The 17,949-nt window shown below is 37.3% G+C and overlaps 1 protein-coding gene across 5 annotated transcripts in view; it reads left to right on the forward strand.

Moving 5' to 3' along the window:
* Positions 1–17,949, forward strand: part of nek11 (NIMA-related kinase 11) — a 94,521-nt gene that overhangs the window by 41,974 nt on the left and 34,598 nt on the right. The window contains exons 16-18 of one of the 5 annotated variants that reach the window (XM_079625464.1): positions 11,814–12,009; positions 14,101–14,179; positions 16,110–16,149. In XM_079625464.1, coding sequence (XP_079481590.1) covers positions 11,814–12,009; positions 14,101–14,139 — 235 coding nt within the window. In that variant the 3' untranslated portion in view covers positions 14,140–14,179; positions 16,110–16,149. Of the gene's footprint in view, positions 1–11,813; positions 12,628–14,100; positions 14,259–16,109; positions 16,150–17,949 lie in introns of those variants that run through there. The other 4 variants (XM_079625463.1, XM_079625462.1, XM_079625465.1 and 1 more) reach the window with 4 other exon arrangements.

Here is a 17,949-nt window from a genome sequence, read left to right on the forward strand (position 1 = left end):
ATTCAAGCATTATATAAGCATCGTATGAACATTATATGAATTCAAAATTAAATTTAGGGGCCTCTGAACAGCATTTCCTAACGTGAACAAATGTCTGAAAGCACAAAAAATGCATATTTATTGGTCTTTCTGTACGCTGTTGTACATATCAATATATGTGCCTGCTGTGTTATAAACCCAATAATCTTGGTTACTCCACCCTGTGGTGTATTTAGCTGCATTTTAATATGAGCTTCTGCTTGGAATGTCATCTGTGATGCATGCCTACAGATAACTGACTGTCTTTCAGGTTATTGTGCACAGATGCGTCTCCGTTTTTCCTCCTGAATTCACCTCTGTCATTTTCTCTCTTGTCATTTTATTCAGCTTCTTTTCTCATTTCTCATGTTGTTTGTACACATCTTTTTCTCTACAGAGCTTGTTTTCTTCTTCACTGTCTTTATTATCTCCACAAGAGCTGCAAATTCTTTCCTGCTAAAGTTTGGGGTCAGTTAGATGATGATTATTATAATTTTTTAAAAGAAATTATTACTTTCAGATATAGCTATTTCTATTTCAAATAAATTATTCTTCTTTTGAACTTTCTATTCATCAAAGGATACGGACAAAAAAAATATGAAGCAACTATTTTGAACATTGGTATTAAGAAATGTTTCTTGAGCATCAAATCATCATATTAGAATGATTTCTTAAGGATCACTGAAGACTGAAGTAATGATGCTGAAAACTAATATATTTTATATAAACTAAAATTTTAATGTAATAATCTTTCACAATATTTCTGTTTTTAATCAAATAAAATAAAAGATCAAATAAATATAACCTTGGTGAGCAAAAGAGACCCCAAACTTGTACGTCAGAACGTAGGCTCACTATTGGCCTGCAGCATCACACATGACCAGCATCGGCCAATAGTGAGCCTACGTTCTGACGTACAACCCAGAAGCGCTGCGCTGTTACACTACGTGAACTCACTCAGAGGCCCACACAGAAGAAAATGAATAGTTGAATGAAGTTGTTATTTTGGTTTTGTTTTTGCGCACAAAAAGTATTCTCGTCGCTTGATAAACTTATGGTTGAGCCACTGTGGTCACTTGGACTATTTTAACGATGTCTTTAATAACTTTCTGGCCCGGCAAGTTTCAATTACAATAAAAACATATAGAGGAGTGAGACAGCTCTCAGATTTAATCAAACATATCTTAATTTGTGTTCCGAAGATGAACTAAAGTCTTATGAGGTTGGAACAACATGAGGGTGAGTAATTACTGACCCTTTAACTTATATGATTTTTTTACATTGTATGGTTCCAGACCCCAGTTAAAAAAACCTGCCCTAACGTACCATACTTTTCTATTCCATACCATGGTGTACCATTTCACAGCGTAAACCGTACCACTCTGTACATTCCATGCTGTGCCGTTCTGTTCCACACCACACTATACTCCAGTATCAGCTTCCTTTTAGCATGACTGCTGAACCTCTCCTGACGGTGGCTCCCCTACTGAGTGTGGGCTGAAGATATTAATAACAGAAGCGCTCTTCCTGTGAGGGCAGGAATTAGAGGCTGTCAGCTCGCTCTCCGCAGCCCTCATAAGAGCGTAAAGATGAGGAGGAGGGCGAAGGAGAGCACAGGTACCAATTTACAGCAGCTGCATTTTCCCCACACAGCCTCTCTTCAGCTGTGCGGTGACGCTACAGTCTTATTCTTCAGATGCAGCATTTCTCTCATTCTCAGGTGTTACTGATGCTAGTGCTGAACAAGTACAATTCTCTGGGTTTCTTCAGTTCTGTCACTTTTCAAGTGAAGGTACTTTCAGAGAAATAATCATATGGGTGATTCATCAAATAAGGAAACTTTTCAGTCCTCTAGGATGAATTAGAATTTTTTTTATATATAGGCTATATAATTTTGAAGCATATTGTAATAGTGTTAAACTTGTTTTATTCTGTTTCTTTACTACTTTAAAAGACATTCACGAGACTAATAAATAAAGGAATGCTGAAAGGTAAATTTGACATTTCATTTTGGGCAAACTTTTTAAAACTTCCCCTCAATAATAATGTTTAAAAAGTGCAAATGAGGGAAATTACATGGAAATTTTTATGAGAAATTTTAAAAGAAAAAGAAAAATGATCTGATATATATATATATATATATATATATATATATATATATATATATTTGTGTACAATTTGTAAAAAAACATTATAACAAAGCATTGTTGTCCCAGATTCTGCTGTCATTACCATCACACAAAATATTTTAGAGATAAATAGAGGTTTTATATACATATTTTTATGATGGAAAAGAAAGAGACATGACTTCAGGGCAGAGAAGTGACAGTTTGATGATCAGAAATATTTTTTTCATTATAAACTGAGTGCAGATATATTAGCTGTCATTACTAACTGTCCATTTCCTTTTATTTTTGTAAAATGACAGTTATCTGACAGCTCGCTAACTTGATGTGCAGATGAAATGTGGTTTCATTTTCCAAGAGTTCATGTAGTCAAAAGCAGTTTATGTTTGTTTTTTAAAGCTGCCGTCGGCAACTCTGGCAGATTGAGTGGACTTAGACAATATTTTGAATGTTTACAACTCTCATGCCCCTCCCCCACTACCAACGAGCACCCGCCCATCGTCAGTGCGTGTGTACCTGATTTTCTGTGAATGCGTCCGTCTTCAGCATCGATCAACACCATAGACTCGGAGGTAGGCTGCCCTGGCTAATCTATCCATAGATAGCAATAACCGAGGAATTGGAAGCTTGTTATTAGATTTTCTCTCTGCAATCACGCTTCGTACAATCTTCAGGCGAACTTCAGGCGTGTCGTGTGCATGTGATCTTGTAACGTCCGCGTCTGCGCGAGGGAGGGGGATCTGTGATTTGTGCACGACCTGTGATTGACAGTCTGATCTCACTGTTTACACCCGATGATCCGGGAGCGGTGGATTTTTGCAAAACAAAATAACACGCTCCAGGTGGAGTTAGAAGCTCGGGTTTTTTTCTAAAACCACCTTATTTATGTTGTTCTGTCGGATTATAGTGTCAATTTCACTGAATTTGATCAAAAAAAAGTTGCCGACGGCAGCTTTAAGTTCTATTAATTTTGTAATTTTTCTTAGTTTTTTAGCTTTAATTTATATTTATTTCAGTTTGAATGATTTCAGTACTTCAGCTTATTTTATTTTATTTAGTTGCCAAGGCAACATTTCTCATTTTCTTTACAGTTTCGTCTAATATTTATACTTTATTTAATCTTTATTTCCATTAATGAAAACAATTTTAGTTTTAATTAACAATAACAACATTGGTCAATAAATACCCTCAACTGAAGAATCCTGCTTTGTCATTTTTGTATTAGTTTGTATTAACATTTATAATTTTTCTATTTCCTTTTTATATTTTAGTTTAAGTTCTAGTCATTTTGTTGTGTGCTTTTGTTTTGGGGCTTTTTTCTATTCAGCTTTAAAATATATTTATTTCAGTTTTAGTTTTAGTACATTTTTTAGCATTTAGCATTTTTTAGTACTAATTTTAGTTAGCTGCTAATGCAACATTTCTAAAAAAATAATTACAGTTTGTTATTCATCTAATATTTATATTTAATTTAATCTTAAATCCAATTAAATAAAACATTTGAAATAGTTTTAATTTCCCGCAAATGAAGAATCACCCATATTTGTTGCTCTGTTAATGGACATATAATACTTGGTCGCCAGATGTCATCAGACTAACTATTAGGCTTTCACAGCATGTGTGATTAATTTAATTACTGTACATTTCCATGTCAAAACCTTGACCTTGAAAGCAATGGATGCTTTTAATCTTATTCTTACTCTTGTACTGTATGCCCTTACAGATGCATGCCTGTATTAACTCATTGGTTTTATTTAAAGGAAACCCATTTCTTCTAAAAGCCACTTTTGAACCCAAGCTCCAATTTGAAGTCCAGCATGCTCTTAAAAGGTTGAATAATCTTGAGTCAGCCCTTCTGACAGATATAACTCTTTCGTTTTCAGTACATTATACACTATGTGCATTTGGGGAATAACTTGAGGACTGCACTCACGGGTATATCATAAAACAAAAGCATCTTCTCCTGTAGATGTTGTTTGATGTGATCGTTTGATGACGATAACACTACTCATCCTTCACCTCGCTCATCTCTGCGTGACGCGTGAGTTCTCAGAAACTTGTTAGCGCACTGTATTGCGTCTACCGTTGATCCTTAGTGGGACTTCTTTTGTTGACTGCAGCTCATTACGCCTCTCCGAAATAGCTGATCAAAGCAGTAGCAGGCAGCATACATTCACAGAGATATAGGTTCTCTTTCATCAGAGTAAGAGGAGAGAACCGGTGCCGGCTGGAAAACGTCTGAGCTGACGACGGAACAGCCCAGAGCTGTAGATGCATGTAAGACTCTATGCTTTAGCCCAGGGTTTGGAGAGTGGTGATTGCGGAAGAACGAGCCTGTGGTTTGGCTGAGAGTGTATGGGCGGGTGGAGGGCTGTGTTTATCATGCTGGGAGTGGGGACTGATTGCAGCTCAGCCTTGATTACCACCACTAATCAGCTGGAAATGGACTATGAGTGGGCATGTGTTTACATGCGAGTTTGCAGCGAGTTTGCCGACTTGGAAAGGAACGCCTCTCTTATATGAAGGCAATGTCTGAAATTGACTTATGAGACAACAGCGTTGAAGAGGGCCGGTCCTTGGGATCTCAAAGGCCTCTCAATTGTAATTGTGTTTATTCTTGGCTTCTTGACAAAGTCGTGAGTCATAATAACAGAGGGGTCTGATTGATTCTCCTTTTACCATGTCTTGAACCTTATGACTAGCATATTTCGCGTTGTCCTTCACAATGAAAGGACAGACTTATTAAGCCTCTTGATTTATCTTGAAATTCTTGATTTTTTGAATTTTGGATCATTCTCTATACCTCTTTTTTTGGAAAATGTATGAATATCCAGGTAACTATAATATATATATACACGGTTCATTTAAGGATACGTCAGCATGAATTGTTGTTGAGCCTACTAACATTTTTTTTTTTTTTTGTCATAATTTGCTCTGTTGTTCCAGATCTTTATTTTTACATTAATTTATTATTATTTATAGTAGATAGACAGACAGACCAACACTATCTCACGACCAATCGTACGATTTGTCTAAACCCCAATGATTGGTAGGTTTAGGGGCAGGGTCAGGGGTAGGTCATTCATACGAATTGGGCAACTCGTAAAATCTGTACGATTTACATGTAGCAAAAATTGTACGAATTCATACGAGTGAGGTCGTAAGAATACGTACGAATTAGCCACCTCGTAAATATACGTACGAAATACGAATTGCCGTGAGATCGAGACAGACAGACAGACAAACCAAATGATTTTAATGATTTCTGAAGGATCATGTGACACTGAAGACAGGATGTTTAAAATTCAGCTCTGCCATCACAGGAATAAATGACGTTTTAAAACGCTTTTAATTAAGACAATGTTTGACAATGCTGTAACCTCCTCATGACTGGCCACTTTAAAATCACTTTAAATGAACTCAATGAACTTCCATGCGGTTCATAAAGTAAGATAATTTGCTCTCTCCATTTCACCATGTTGGAGTGCTCAAATTTCCAGAGTCACAGGGGACTCCAGGGGAGCGTGGAGAGAAGGAGACAGCAATTACCTCACGCTGAAGTGGGCAGGGGGGGCACAGTCGATTTAATCCCAGACCGCACATGCTCATATCCCGTCCCCATTACTGCAGAGGATTGAGCAGGCTGGAGGATTGCGATCACTGAAGCCCTGCCATTCCTCAGCATCAGCAGCTGTCTGCTGCTCATCAGGCTTGACACCTGTATGAAATGACTGAAGGTATGACTGGTGTCAGCCTCAAGGAATAACTTTTCCCATAGACAGTTGACATTCTCAGGTGACCTGTTATATATGATGTTAAGACGGCAATAACTGAACTAATGAGAAGTAGGGACAACAGGTTTCCTACTCGAGAACAGCACGGTTGGTTGCAATAGTTTAGTTTGGCATGGCCAAAGTGGAGGATTGTTCTATGATATGGTTTAAAATACATTTCTGTACTAGTTTAAACATTATATGAATATATTTTTATTGACGTTTGATAAATTTGTGTCTTCGGAAAATGTAACGGGTAAAGTGTAACACTTTTACAGTTTTATTTGGCAATATAAGATTTCTGTGTGTGTGTGTGTGTATGTGTATGTGTATGTGTGGGTGTGTGTGGAACAGAAATGGCACCCATTTTGTGTAATGGTCCTGGAAATACAATCAATATTCTAATTGGAGCGATAAAAATAATCCACACCCTATCAGTTCATCATTGTTACATCTACTATTCATATGCTAATTAGTTCAGTATTTCTCTAACTTCATGTCACTTTCTCTCTGTAATTACTGAAATGATCCTTTATAAGGCTCTTGGGCCTAGATTTTTGTCTTTTTACACGTCTGACTCAGGAAATGAGTGCACAGATGTTTTATGTCATAACCAGGCCCACACGGAATCTGCACCATTGACATTAATTGGAAGTTGTTCCTCCCCAAAGACTTCCAGTCATCTGGGAATGCTGGATGGCCACTGGATGTTGCCTGTGAGGATTTGCTTTAATTCAGGAACAAGAGTTTCAGTGAGGTTTGGGATGAATAATAACATTCCACCTAATTCCCCTAACGATAAAAACAGAAAATGTGAAAACGAAAAGTGCACAAATTCTATGTGGATCTGGTCATTGCGAGTAACCCTACAAGCCCAGATGTACAAGCAGCAACTTTTTTTTCCGTTCTTCGCTTTGGGAGTACAAAGAAGTTCGAAATACTTGACCAACGGTATTCTGTTACAGACACAGTCCCCTATTTTAAATTGAATGCGACGGTCGTATTTTGCGTATGGTGGAATAAACAGGATTTAACAAGGTGACTGATATGGGCTTCAAAGCATATTTTGGAATCAAGCAAATTTGGAATCATAAGAGTAAGACAAAAGGATTTAGGGCCCACTAACAGAATTTCTGTTTTGTCCAGTATTCAGTTTTAAGAAGTTTTGAGCCATCCATACAGTACTTTGAGATCTTGTAGACAGGAAGTGATGGAAGGGGAAGAAAAAAAGAGTATTGGGCTGAAAGGTAAGATAGATTTATTTATCATCAATGTAACTATGCTGGATGATCTGACCAAGAGGAAGCATATACTGTATGAAATAGAAGTGGACCAAGAACGAATCCTGGAGGTACACCACAGGACAGTAACAGAGCGAGATTTCGGTTTATTAATACTAATAAATTGTTGCTTATCCAAGCGATATAAAGTTAGCCACTAAAAGACAGTACCAGTGCTACCGATAACAGTTAGACGAGATGGGTCTACTGAATACCAAACAGTATCAAAAGCTGCTCTCAGATCCAAGAGGACCAGGAGGCTGAGGACATCAGAATCAGAGGCAAGAAGGAGGTCATTCACTACTCTTAAAAGAGCAGTCTCTGTACTGTGGAGAGGGTGGAAATCAGACTGAAAACGTTTGTGCAGATTTGTTTTTATCCAAATGAGACTGTAATTATGTGGCGCCCACCTTTTCTAATACTTTAGACAGAATGGGAAGTTTGGAAATTGGTCTAAAGTTACTCAGTGTGTTCATGCTTTTACTTGCGGATGTCCGACCTCGACGGACTGAACAGAAGAAATTAACCGGAGAAGATTTCCACGTCAAAGAAGGCGGAGCCTCAGCGCACGCCTACCTATACCGTAATCACCACGGACCAATGGTAGTTCGAAGGTGTTTACCAGCTGGCGCAAACTTTACCAGAAAGTTCGCTTCGGCAAGCTGTTTTGAGTCTCCAAACGAACTTCGTTTTGGCCTGATTTAGAAAGGACGTTTCGGTTTAGCTTGAATATATATCAGCGCCGTACCTGAATAACTGCTCCTTGTTTTACAGTAGCTTTTTGAGATCTTGAACTCAGTGATATGCAGATATGAGCTAATAAATGTAAAAAATAGAATGACTCACAAACGTCGTTTTGGTCATTTTCCACTTATGCTTTATTCAATGCCTCTCAACACCCCCTCCTTTCATTTAACCCGTACCTCCACCTACCTGCTCTATTCAGTTCTTCTCCTATAATCTCATCTGTCACCCCTCATCTCGTATCAGACAGTATTCACCCTGCCTCTTTAATATTCAATCATCATTCCCCTTGACAGTCATACATGAATAATCAATTCATAAATGCTGCCTTACATTCAAAGTAGTTGATTTCTTTAATGATGCCCTTCTTTGTCCTGTTTTGCTTCTGTGTGTTTTAAAGTCTTGTTATTTATAATATCACTCATGCGGATAGGGCTGGGCATCGTTCAAAATCTTTCGATCCGGTGCCAATTTCGATACCTCAGTTTCGATACCGGTTCCTAACGATACTTTTTCGATACCAATTTTATGAAATCCATTTTAACAAGATTACATAACATATTACCTCAGAAAAACTTTTATTTTTTATGTATTTAGTTTTATTTTTTCAGTTTGACTCATGCTCCTTAGCCAGTGCACAAAGGAATAAAAAATGTTTTATAAAGCGCTCATGCTCACCAAAGCTGATTTTTTAAATAAAAAAAATACAGTAAAACTTTAGTAATATTGTGAAATAGTATTACAATTTAAAATCGTATCTAATATATTTCAAAGTGTAATTTATTCCTGTGATGTCAAAGCTGAATGTTCAAAATCATTACTTCAGTGTCACATGACCCTTCAGAAATATGAAAACAGTTTGCTGCTTAATATTTTGGAAACTATGATAATTTTTTTCATGATTCTTTTATGAATAAAAAAAAATCAAAAGAAAAGCATTTATTTAAAAACGAAATATTTTGTAACATTACACATGTTTTAATGTCACCTTTGATAACTTTAATGCATCCTTACTGAAAATTCTGACTAACCATTAACCAACACATTTTTGAACGGCAGTGTACATTCAGTAGGTTATTATTTATTGCAATATAAACACTGTCCGAGTGATCAACAAGATATCTCTTCATTTACCAGTCGAAGACGGAGCAACTTTCTGCTCTTATGTTTACTCCGTGCACTGTCAAGGTCTTCATCGTGTTTGTCGTGGTACCGGTCTTTGCAGCAATTATTTTACCGCAAATACTGCATCGCACGCTGTTGGCATCGATCCTGGAGAAATGTACCCACACTTTTGATCGATTTTTCCACATCTTTAAGGTATTATGTGTGTGTGCTCGCGTCTCATATGAATATGTGCGCGGAGAGTTTGTGTGTGTGTGTGCTCGCGGCTCATAAGTATGCGTGTCGAGAGTTTGTGCGTGCGCGCGCGCGTCTCATATGAGTGTGCGCGGAGAGTTCCGCGTGTTTCGTGTGAATAGAGTTTGTGTGTATGTGCGTGAGCGACTTTATGCGTGTCGTTGTGCATTTCATGTGTATTTGTTTGAGCACTGACGTTGACGAGTTAACTCCTTAGGTATCGAAATCTGGAACCGAACAACATGTCATTTTTCGATACTCGATAGTATCGAGGCAATTGGGTCGGTACCTAAAAAGTATCGAGACTCGGTGCCCAGCCCTACATGCGGAAGCCTGTACTTCCTGTTGGGTAATGCCCTTGGCATCAAAGTTAAGGCAAAAACAAAACTTTGGTAAAAAGAAATATGCTCTCAAAATGTATTTCAATCTACAGGGGGTGTATTTTTCGTGAAAACACTTTTTTTTATCTCTAATAGGAAATGTCTGTATGCTGTGATACAGATAAAAATTTAAAGTCATATTTCATCAAGGGTGCATTTTTCTTATCATGGGTATGGAGAGTTTCTTATTTGAAAAGTACCATGAGCATTATGCAGTTTGAGTTGACTTGTTTCATAAAGAATGTATTTTGAGCCTGTCAGACCTGAACATCTGCAAATGTTTTATGTTCCCATATTCCTTGAATGGTCAATCCCATGTTTCCGATTTGGTTTAAGACTGTTGAACCCCACTGTATTTATTATAGCCTATAATTTAAATGAATTTTCAGTATGCCATATATAGATAGTTCAAGTTAGATTTGTTTGCTATTACATATCAAAATTTCAAGGTCACAAACTATCATCCATTATGATGATCCATTATGATAGTTTGGTCAAACTGATCATTGTATCTTAAATATTTTATTCTTTCATAATTGTATCTGTCATGTTATGCCCTTGGTTGCTCATCTCCAAAAACAACCCCACTATTTATATATTTCTTTGTAAGTGCTCAGCTGAATATAGATCTTTTTGGTGGTTGAAAGCCTGATCAATGTCACAGTTCTTTATACTGTCAGAGGACTGCTTTTGTGAGTTTATCAAGACTGTATAGATTGAGATGGTTTGTACAGTACTTGACTTTACAAAAGGGCTAGAATGAAAGATGATAACATGTAATAATACATTTAACTTAGGGGCCATTTCCATAACACCGTTTTCAACTAACTTTTCAATTTACACGACAACGACGTTTTAGGGGCCTGAAAATGCAAACTTATGAAAACGGGGTTTATAGTGTACGTTTTTGAAAATTATATCGTCATAGTCTCTGTGTAAACTACAAAAACTCGAATTTGTGAAAAGGTGATGCATGCGTATTACGGGTTCAGCGCATAGTGTTTCTTTACAAAGTGGCATCGCCAACTACTGGCCTGACAGTAACAGGGATCGTTTTGACAATGTTGTCATCTGTATGCGAAAAATGCAAAGGAAAACACATCCGTTTTTAGTACGTCATTGTCATGTAAATGTACCTTTAGAAATGGACTGCCACAAAAAGAAAGACACTACATCTTCTAAACCCCTTGTGTTTCTTTTAATTGGGTGTTTCAGGGGGATATCGTTCATCTCTTCCAGCTGTCTCTTTCGTTCCTTGTTATTTTTTTACATCCTCTACCTGATGGCATTACTTTGGCTTTTGGGGACTGAGTGGAACTAACCCAAACCTTGTAAGGTTGAACCCTCTCAGATGATAAACCTCTAAGCTCCTGCAGCCAGCAACCAATCATTTACTCCAAGCTTTTCACACTTTGAGTCAAAAATGTTACATTTATCCTGAAGAATGAAGCGTCCTGTCTTGGAAAGTCCAAATTAATTTAGTTCCTTTGACCAAAGGAAATCTGATTTCTGTGGCACTATCCCTCATAAGAATGACAATTCCTGATATTACCAAGATGGAATTAATGACATTTTCTTCTGTTATCTGACCTTCACTGTTGAGCTCCTTCTCTGAGACCATTACTACCCTCCTGTCTCTTCGATCTAGTCTAGACTATCTTTTTGAAAAAGAAATGGACATTTCAATCCTTACTAAAGCTGCTCAACACTTACATCAACTCATAAATCATCCACAAAGGCATTACTTATTTTTAACTCTGCTTAAAGGAAAAGGAAAGACGTTCTATTTTTGGTCTGCCAGCTGTTGACATATTTCACGTGTGTGTGTGTCTGTGTGTGTGAGGGGCAGTTCTGCTCTAGCTGAGGGGTCCAGAGGTGCCGATAGAGATCACACTGACATTGAGACAAGAAAGTGATTCACGGTGCCTGCTCACATACCAAACACCTGTCAGGGGGTGTTTTTACAAGAGGACCCGCTTGGATGCATCCACTGTTGTCCCACAGACTTGAGAGACTAAATGCTGTAGAATATGTAGAACAAGAAATACAGAAAGCTGTTTTGAAAGAATGTATTTGCATTTGACTTTTGAGACCTAAGAAATGTGACCTGGATTCTTTTATTTGGTGTTTTAGGTCGGTGTGTCTGAGGCTTGGAGAGGAGGGGTTCCTGAAGGTCTATGAGTACCTGAAGCAGGCCAGACAGAAGCAGGAGAGCGAGGAGAGCATCAGACAGGCTCTGGTCCAGCTGGTGGAGAAGCCCAGTGATTGCTTTGAAGTAGATCAACTTCTTTATTATGAGGAGCTGCTCTTGGCTGCACAGGAAAACTCAGTAAGATAACAACGAAGCAGACACGCACACTCACAGATGTTACCTGTCAAGAACCATATAGATCAGCTTATGTGCTTTTAAGATCTGCCTGTGATGCAACTTCATATTGTGCACCACAATCAACAAAAAATACAGTGAAATACTTTGTTAGGGTTGTGCAAAATTCAGAATTTAAGAATCGAGTTAGAAATCGAAACGGCAGACAGGATGCAGAATTGGAAAGGATGAGGAATTTTACTGAATTGTTACATCAATCCTGGTCTGATTGCAGACAAACCCGATATTTGTGAAGTGGGATGCGTTCATTTCTTTTTTTAAAGAGCTTATTAGGTCCTTAGCTTTATATACTTCATATTCGTATGAAGTTACGTAAACAACTTATTTAAAGTTAAATACTGTTTTGGAATATATACTGTACTGTACTTTGTTTGGAGATTTGGAGATTTGGTACCAAAAAATTAAAGGGATGGATGGATGGATGGATGGATGGATGGATGGATGGATGGATGGATGGATGGATGGATGGATGGATGGATGGATGGATGGATGGATGGATGGATGGATGGATGGATGGATGGATGGATGGATGGATGGATGGATGGATGGATGGATAGATAGATAGATAGATAGATAGATGTGTAAAAAAAACAAGGTTTACATGTTACTTTAAGTTAAATAATGTTTTGGAATGCATACTGTATATTTACTTATTCTATTTAGGAGATTTTGTACAAAAAAAAATAAAGCTATTTCTTTATTGTGTTAAGACTAAATATATGTGGATGTTTTTTTATTTGCTACTTCATGTGATTTAACTTCTGATGGGTCTGTCACTATTTCAATCTTTTACTTCTTTTAAAGGACTGCAGTGCACTGACATATTACATTTTCCCTATCTTCTGTAAACCCCTGGTGTTTTATGATTTCAGTTATTAATCGACCTGTTTTGTGGTGCCTGTTCAGCAAAAATTGGCTGATTTCTCACAGCTCAGAAGTTAGCGAGCTGAGTAAAGCACAATAGTATAAGATCAATAGCAGAAAACACTGAGACAGGGACTGTAGCTGAGATACCGCTCCAGTCAGCCTTCTCTGTTGTTCTGCCGTTATCGCTGAAGAAAACCGAGACATTCATTACAAATTATCGACTTTTCTATGACGTGAATGTAAGAATGTTGTTGTTTTTCCCCCTTTAAGGATACTCCAAACTCGAAAGATGGCTTTAATAATCTTGCCAATTGAACTGCACACATTGTATCACTCTGAAGGAGTGTTCTTCACAATCCCATCACTAATTTAATCAGATAATGTATTAGCTTCTAGAAACCGCTGTTTGTTATAGTGATGGACTAATGCTCGTTCGTTGTCACACTGTTACAATGAAAGTTCAAGGTTTGTGTGTGAGGTAAAGAGAGTAAAAGAAAGCGATTCCCTCTTTTTATCAGCATTTAAGTACGATCAGAAATTTACAGTGCATTTTAGCACATAATGCTCATAGCTGTGTTTATGCTGTGCTTGTGCAGTCGTGCTGTGCTTGTTAACTCTCATTTTCACTTTTTAAATGATGTTTCAGTTTGCTGTCAAGTATTAACCGCATACCCCACGTACTCATATGTGCACACTTTTCCACTTGTCAAAAAACCCCAAAGCTTTCAAACACCCCACTGCTCAAAGGTTCAGAGATCTACGATAGCGAAAAATCCATTGTTTTGTAATACTAGTTAATAACAACACTGTCTCTTTACTTTGACTGGGTTATCAGACATCTTATCACGTTCCACTGATATGTCTTGACTGGAAAGAGGCTGGATATTGTCTCGGACAATGACAAATGTTGTGAGGGATTCGCTGCTTGTGCTTCCTCCAGTCAAACAAGAGAAAACAAGATGTTTATAAAATGGATGGAGAGATTGGCCGAAAGATAGTGAGTTTAGTTTTGACAGGCGTATTCACTAAGTCAGTGTTTGACAGCTGTATTAACACGTGTGACTTTATAAAAGGCTCTTGTTCATAGAACAGCTTACAGAAGCGTCTTGAATACTGTCTGTATGAACAAGAATGCGATGTGAATCCTCTTTTCTATTCTCTCGATAGCCTTGGAACCATAGTGACAGAAGTACAAAGCAAAGATGACAACTTCCATATCACCAGAAAGCGACCAGCAAATGCTGAGGTTGTGGCTATTGAGACATTTACTCAGATTTACGTGGAAAAGATCACTTTCATCGTTTGCCGCTTTGTCATGACCAATAGGGTATATGTCGAACGTCGCATGACGAAACCGGAAACCTGGTCTCATCGCATCCGCTTGTCATAGAAAGTGTTAACAGCCGTATGAACTGACGCCGATATCTATGGAATTTTAAGGTAATCAGCTAACCTACCTATCTCACTTTGTTATTGGCATTTTATTCTATTTAAATATCTTAACGTTAGTGTGAAGATTTGTTTTGTTTTTTACTTTTAAATATCGATCTTCACATGCGAGGGACATTGGTTATGATCATCTTTGCTCGCTCCTTTTAAGTTATCTTGAGTAAAACAGTAAAAAAATGCATGAAGCACATACAAAAGACCTGAACCGGAAGCGATGCGTTCTGTTTTCCGGTTTCGTAATGCGACGTTCGACATATACCCTATTGTAGTGTCCATCCAGGAACACCATATTTGCAGGCAAGTAGTTTCTTCAAAGCATTCTTTGGTGAATAAAAAGTGAAACAGTTTATTTTGCAACATTATACATTTCTTTACTGTCACTTTTGATCTATTTAATGCGTCCTTGCTGAATAAAAGTATTAATTTCTTTAAAAAACCTAAATCATTTGAATGGCATTGTAGCTTTAATTCACTAAGCTCCGCCTCTCTAGATTTCTGTTGCTAATGCAGACAAGATAAAACAGACAACCAAAACATCCCTTAGCACTGGACTAAATATTTAATTGAACTGTGAATATATCAAAATATGTTGATAAATTATTCCTTCATGGACACGAATGAATTCTGACACTGCAAAGGTTTTGTAATGTATATTGTAACAGGATAAAAACAGTGAAGAGCACAAACTGAATTGAGTCCATAAAATTTTGCACAGAGATATCGCCCTTGTGTAGCTTGACTGTAGTTGAACTACTGTAAATTATGATTAGCATGTAGCTTGGCAAGATTTAAAGTAGCTTCCCCAACCCTACCGTCCCCTGTACACATGTATCCATGAGAAAATCCTCGATAGCACACAACCGTTGGGTTTTGCGATCTATAATTGTTGCAACTCTGTCAACACCCCTGTGTTTGCACAGAGCGGTGTATTGACCTCAGAATTACAGTGATCGCTTAAAGAGGTCTCAAACACAAACCAAACAGGATTTCAAATTCTGTGAGTGTTCAGCTCAGCAAAGAGCAAGACATAATTAGACACGGAGATAATAAGCACCTTTTTGCCTCTTTTGACCCTTCTGGCCATGATCAAACCTCAGCATATATATATATATATATATATATATATATATATATATTATTAATTTTTTAAATATATATATATATATATATATATATATATATATACTTTTTAGTTAGCTAGGACAATAGGAGAAAAGAAAGGACATTTTTAAATGTTTACATTTTAATTAACAAGAAATGTGAAAGATTAAATCAATCATTTGAACATTTTATATATTGATTAAACATTAGGCCTAATCAACATAAACGTTACGCAACGTAAAAACTGTTGCGAACCTATTCTCTTCTAAAAAAAAAGTATATTTTTATCATTACTGTAACATTTTATCAATTTTCAAAAATGTAAAAATGTCATTTAAAAATTCAAACATTTAATTGAAGAACAAATTTACCGTAATTGAAAAAAAATGTGCACATTTTTTTCTCATCTTCATTATCATTGATGAAATGTTAATCAATTGTTAAGGAACATTTTTGGCACTAATTTCATTGATGATATTGATAGTAGTGTCAAATAGCAAGTAAAAAAGTTTAGTTACAGTTTAGACCTCAGCGGTCCCCAGCTGTAAGTTTGCCAGTAACGATTTATTTATAATTAGTCCTATAAGTTGTGTTAGTTTCCCGAGTTTGTGCTTGATGACTTGCAGAAGCCACGCTGGGCGCAGGTGCAGGGACCCGATTAAAGAGCAGCTTTTGAATAAGAGATGCTCTACATAAAATCTCTGAGGAGATTCCACCTTCAGATTCTGCAATCAAACACACACACCTGCACGGTGAATGCAGCTCAGTATAAATCGTTGTTGGCTCCAGCAGTGCTTTCCAGCTACTGTGATCCTCATGCTCTGGGAGGTCTGTGCCTTTGTGTCCCTCCTCCTGTGGGCTGCATTAGTATTCAGCACAGCAGGTTTCTGGCTGCCAATGGATAAACTAATTGATATGTTGGCGGTGGAGAGCTTGCAACAGTTCCAATCTTGTTGAGAAAGTTCTTCAAATTGACCCACTTTCCCAATCACTGGAGTTCATGCTTTAATTGAGATCTCCAAGATCTAAACATTCTCAGGAAGCATTCAAAGTTGTTGTTTTTGTGGATGATGATGACTAATTTGAACAGTCTTTATCAATAAGTCTTTATCGAAGTCTTTGCACTGTACAGTCTTCATTATTATAAGCTATTATTAGCAAAAATGGATACATGTACTTTAGACTTCTTTTTAATTTTCTGAAAATATATTTTTATAAATGTTCGGGAAATTGGTGGATGGATGGATGGATGGATGGATGGATGGATGGATGGATGGATGGATGGATGGATGGATGGATAGATAGATAGATAGATAGATAGATAGATAGATAGATAGATAGATATAGATAGATAGATAGATAGATAGATAGATAGATAGATAGATAGATAGATAGATAGATAGATAGATAGATAGATAGATAGATAGATAGATAGATAGATAGATAGATAGATAGAGGCATTTATTGTAATGGGTGATTGTTTGTTATTGGTTTATTTAAATTAAAAGATTGCCTAAGTTATTTCATCTGCTAATAAATGTAATTGTTTTCAAATACAATATTAAATGCAAATATCACCAATTTCCATTTAAGAATAAGCTGCAATGTGGACAAGTTTTTGTATTTACTGAAAGCCAGAAATCTGACTAAGTTCAAACTCTCAAAGCTTAACCAACTGCACAGATCAGTACATCCAGGAGTCTGTAAGTGTCTATGGGAATGCATGTTGTTGAGGCTTCAAGCTCTTGATCCTGATCCTCGACCGGGCATATCCAGCATCTGACTCATCTCTGCCTGCCGCTTTGTGTCATCAGGTTCGGGTGGAGAGTGGGCGTCCAGTGCGCTGTGGCCGTAACAGCTGTAGCTTTACTCACTCGTTCCCATCAACCCTGACTCTGAGTCCCTGACCAAGTGCAATGAGGCATAATAGTGCCATCGAGGAGATGATAATGCCTCCTCTTAGTGAGAGAGAGAGAGTGTGTGTGCACTGCATACTGTACATTGTTTGCATTTATCTTTCTCCAATAACATGTCGGAGGGGCCTGGGGCTTATACACATGTCATTTTTACCCACCTCCCAGTACAAAATTGAATGAACGCAAATATTGACCAACATAATATTGTTTTATTTCTGTGTGAGGTACTGGAGATTTGGCAGATAGGGGCACTGAACTGTTTTGCTGTTACATTAGTGCTGGATTATGTTTAAGTGAGTATGTGTCTATGACATTTTTAAAGTTTATGGTCTTTAGGGTCTGTTTACACAAATCGATCGTATTGCTATCTCATTGGATATGCACATTTAATTTACACTGGGATATAAATCTGATGTGCTTGGCTGAATTGCACCGCTATTCAAAATATGTTTTCTAATACCAGATATGGATACTTTCACTCAACACTTAAAAAAAAAAATGTGCTGCTTGATTACGAGCTAATGCAGCAGAGTTTTAAATTTGATTTTAA

Source organism: Phoxinus phoxinus (genome assembly GCF_949152265.1).
Source record: "Phoxinus phoxinus genome assembly, chromosome: 10".
Classification (NCBI taxonomy): Eukaryota; Metazoa; Chordata; class Actinopteri; order Cypriniformes; family Leuciscidae; genus Phoxinus; species Phoxinus phoxinus.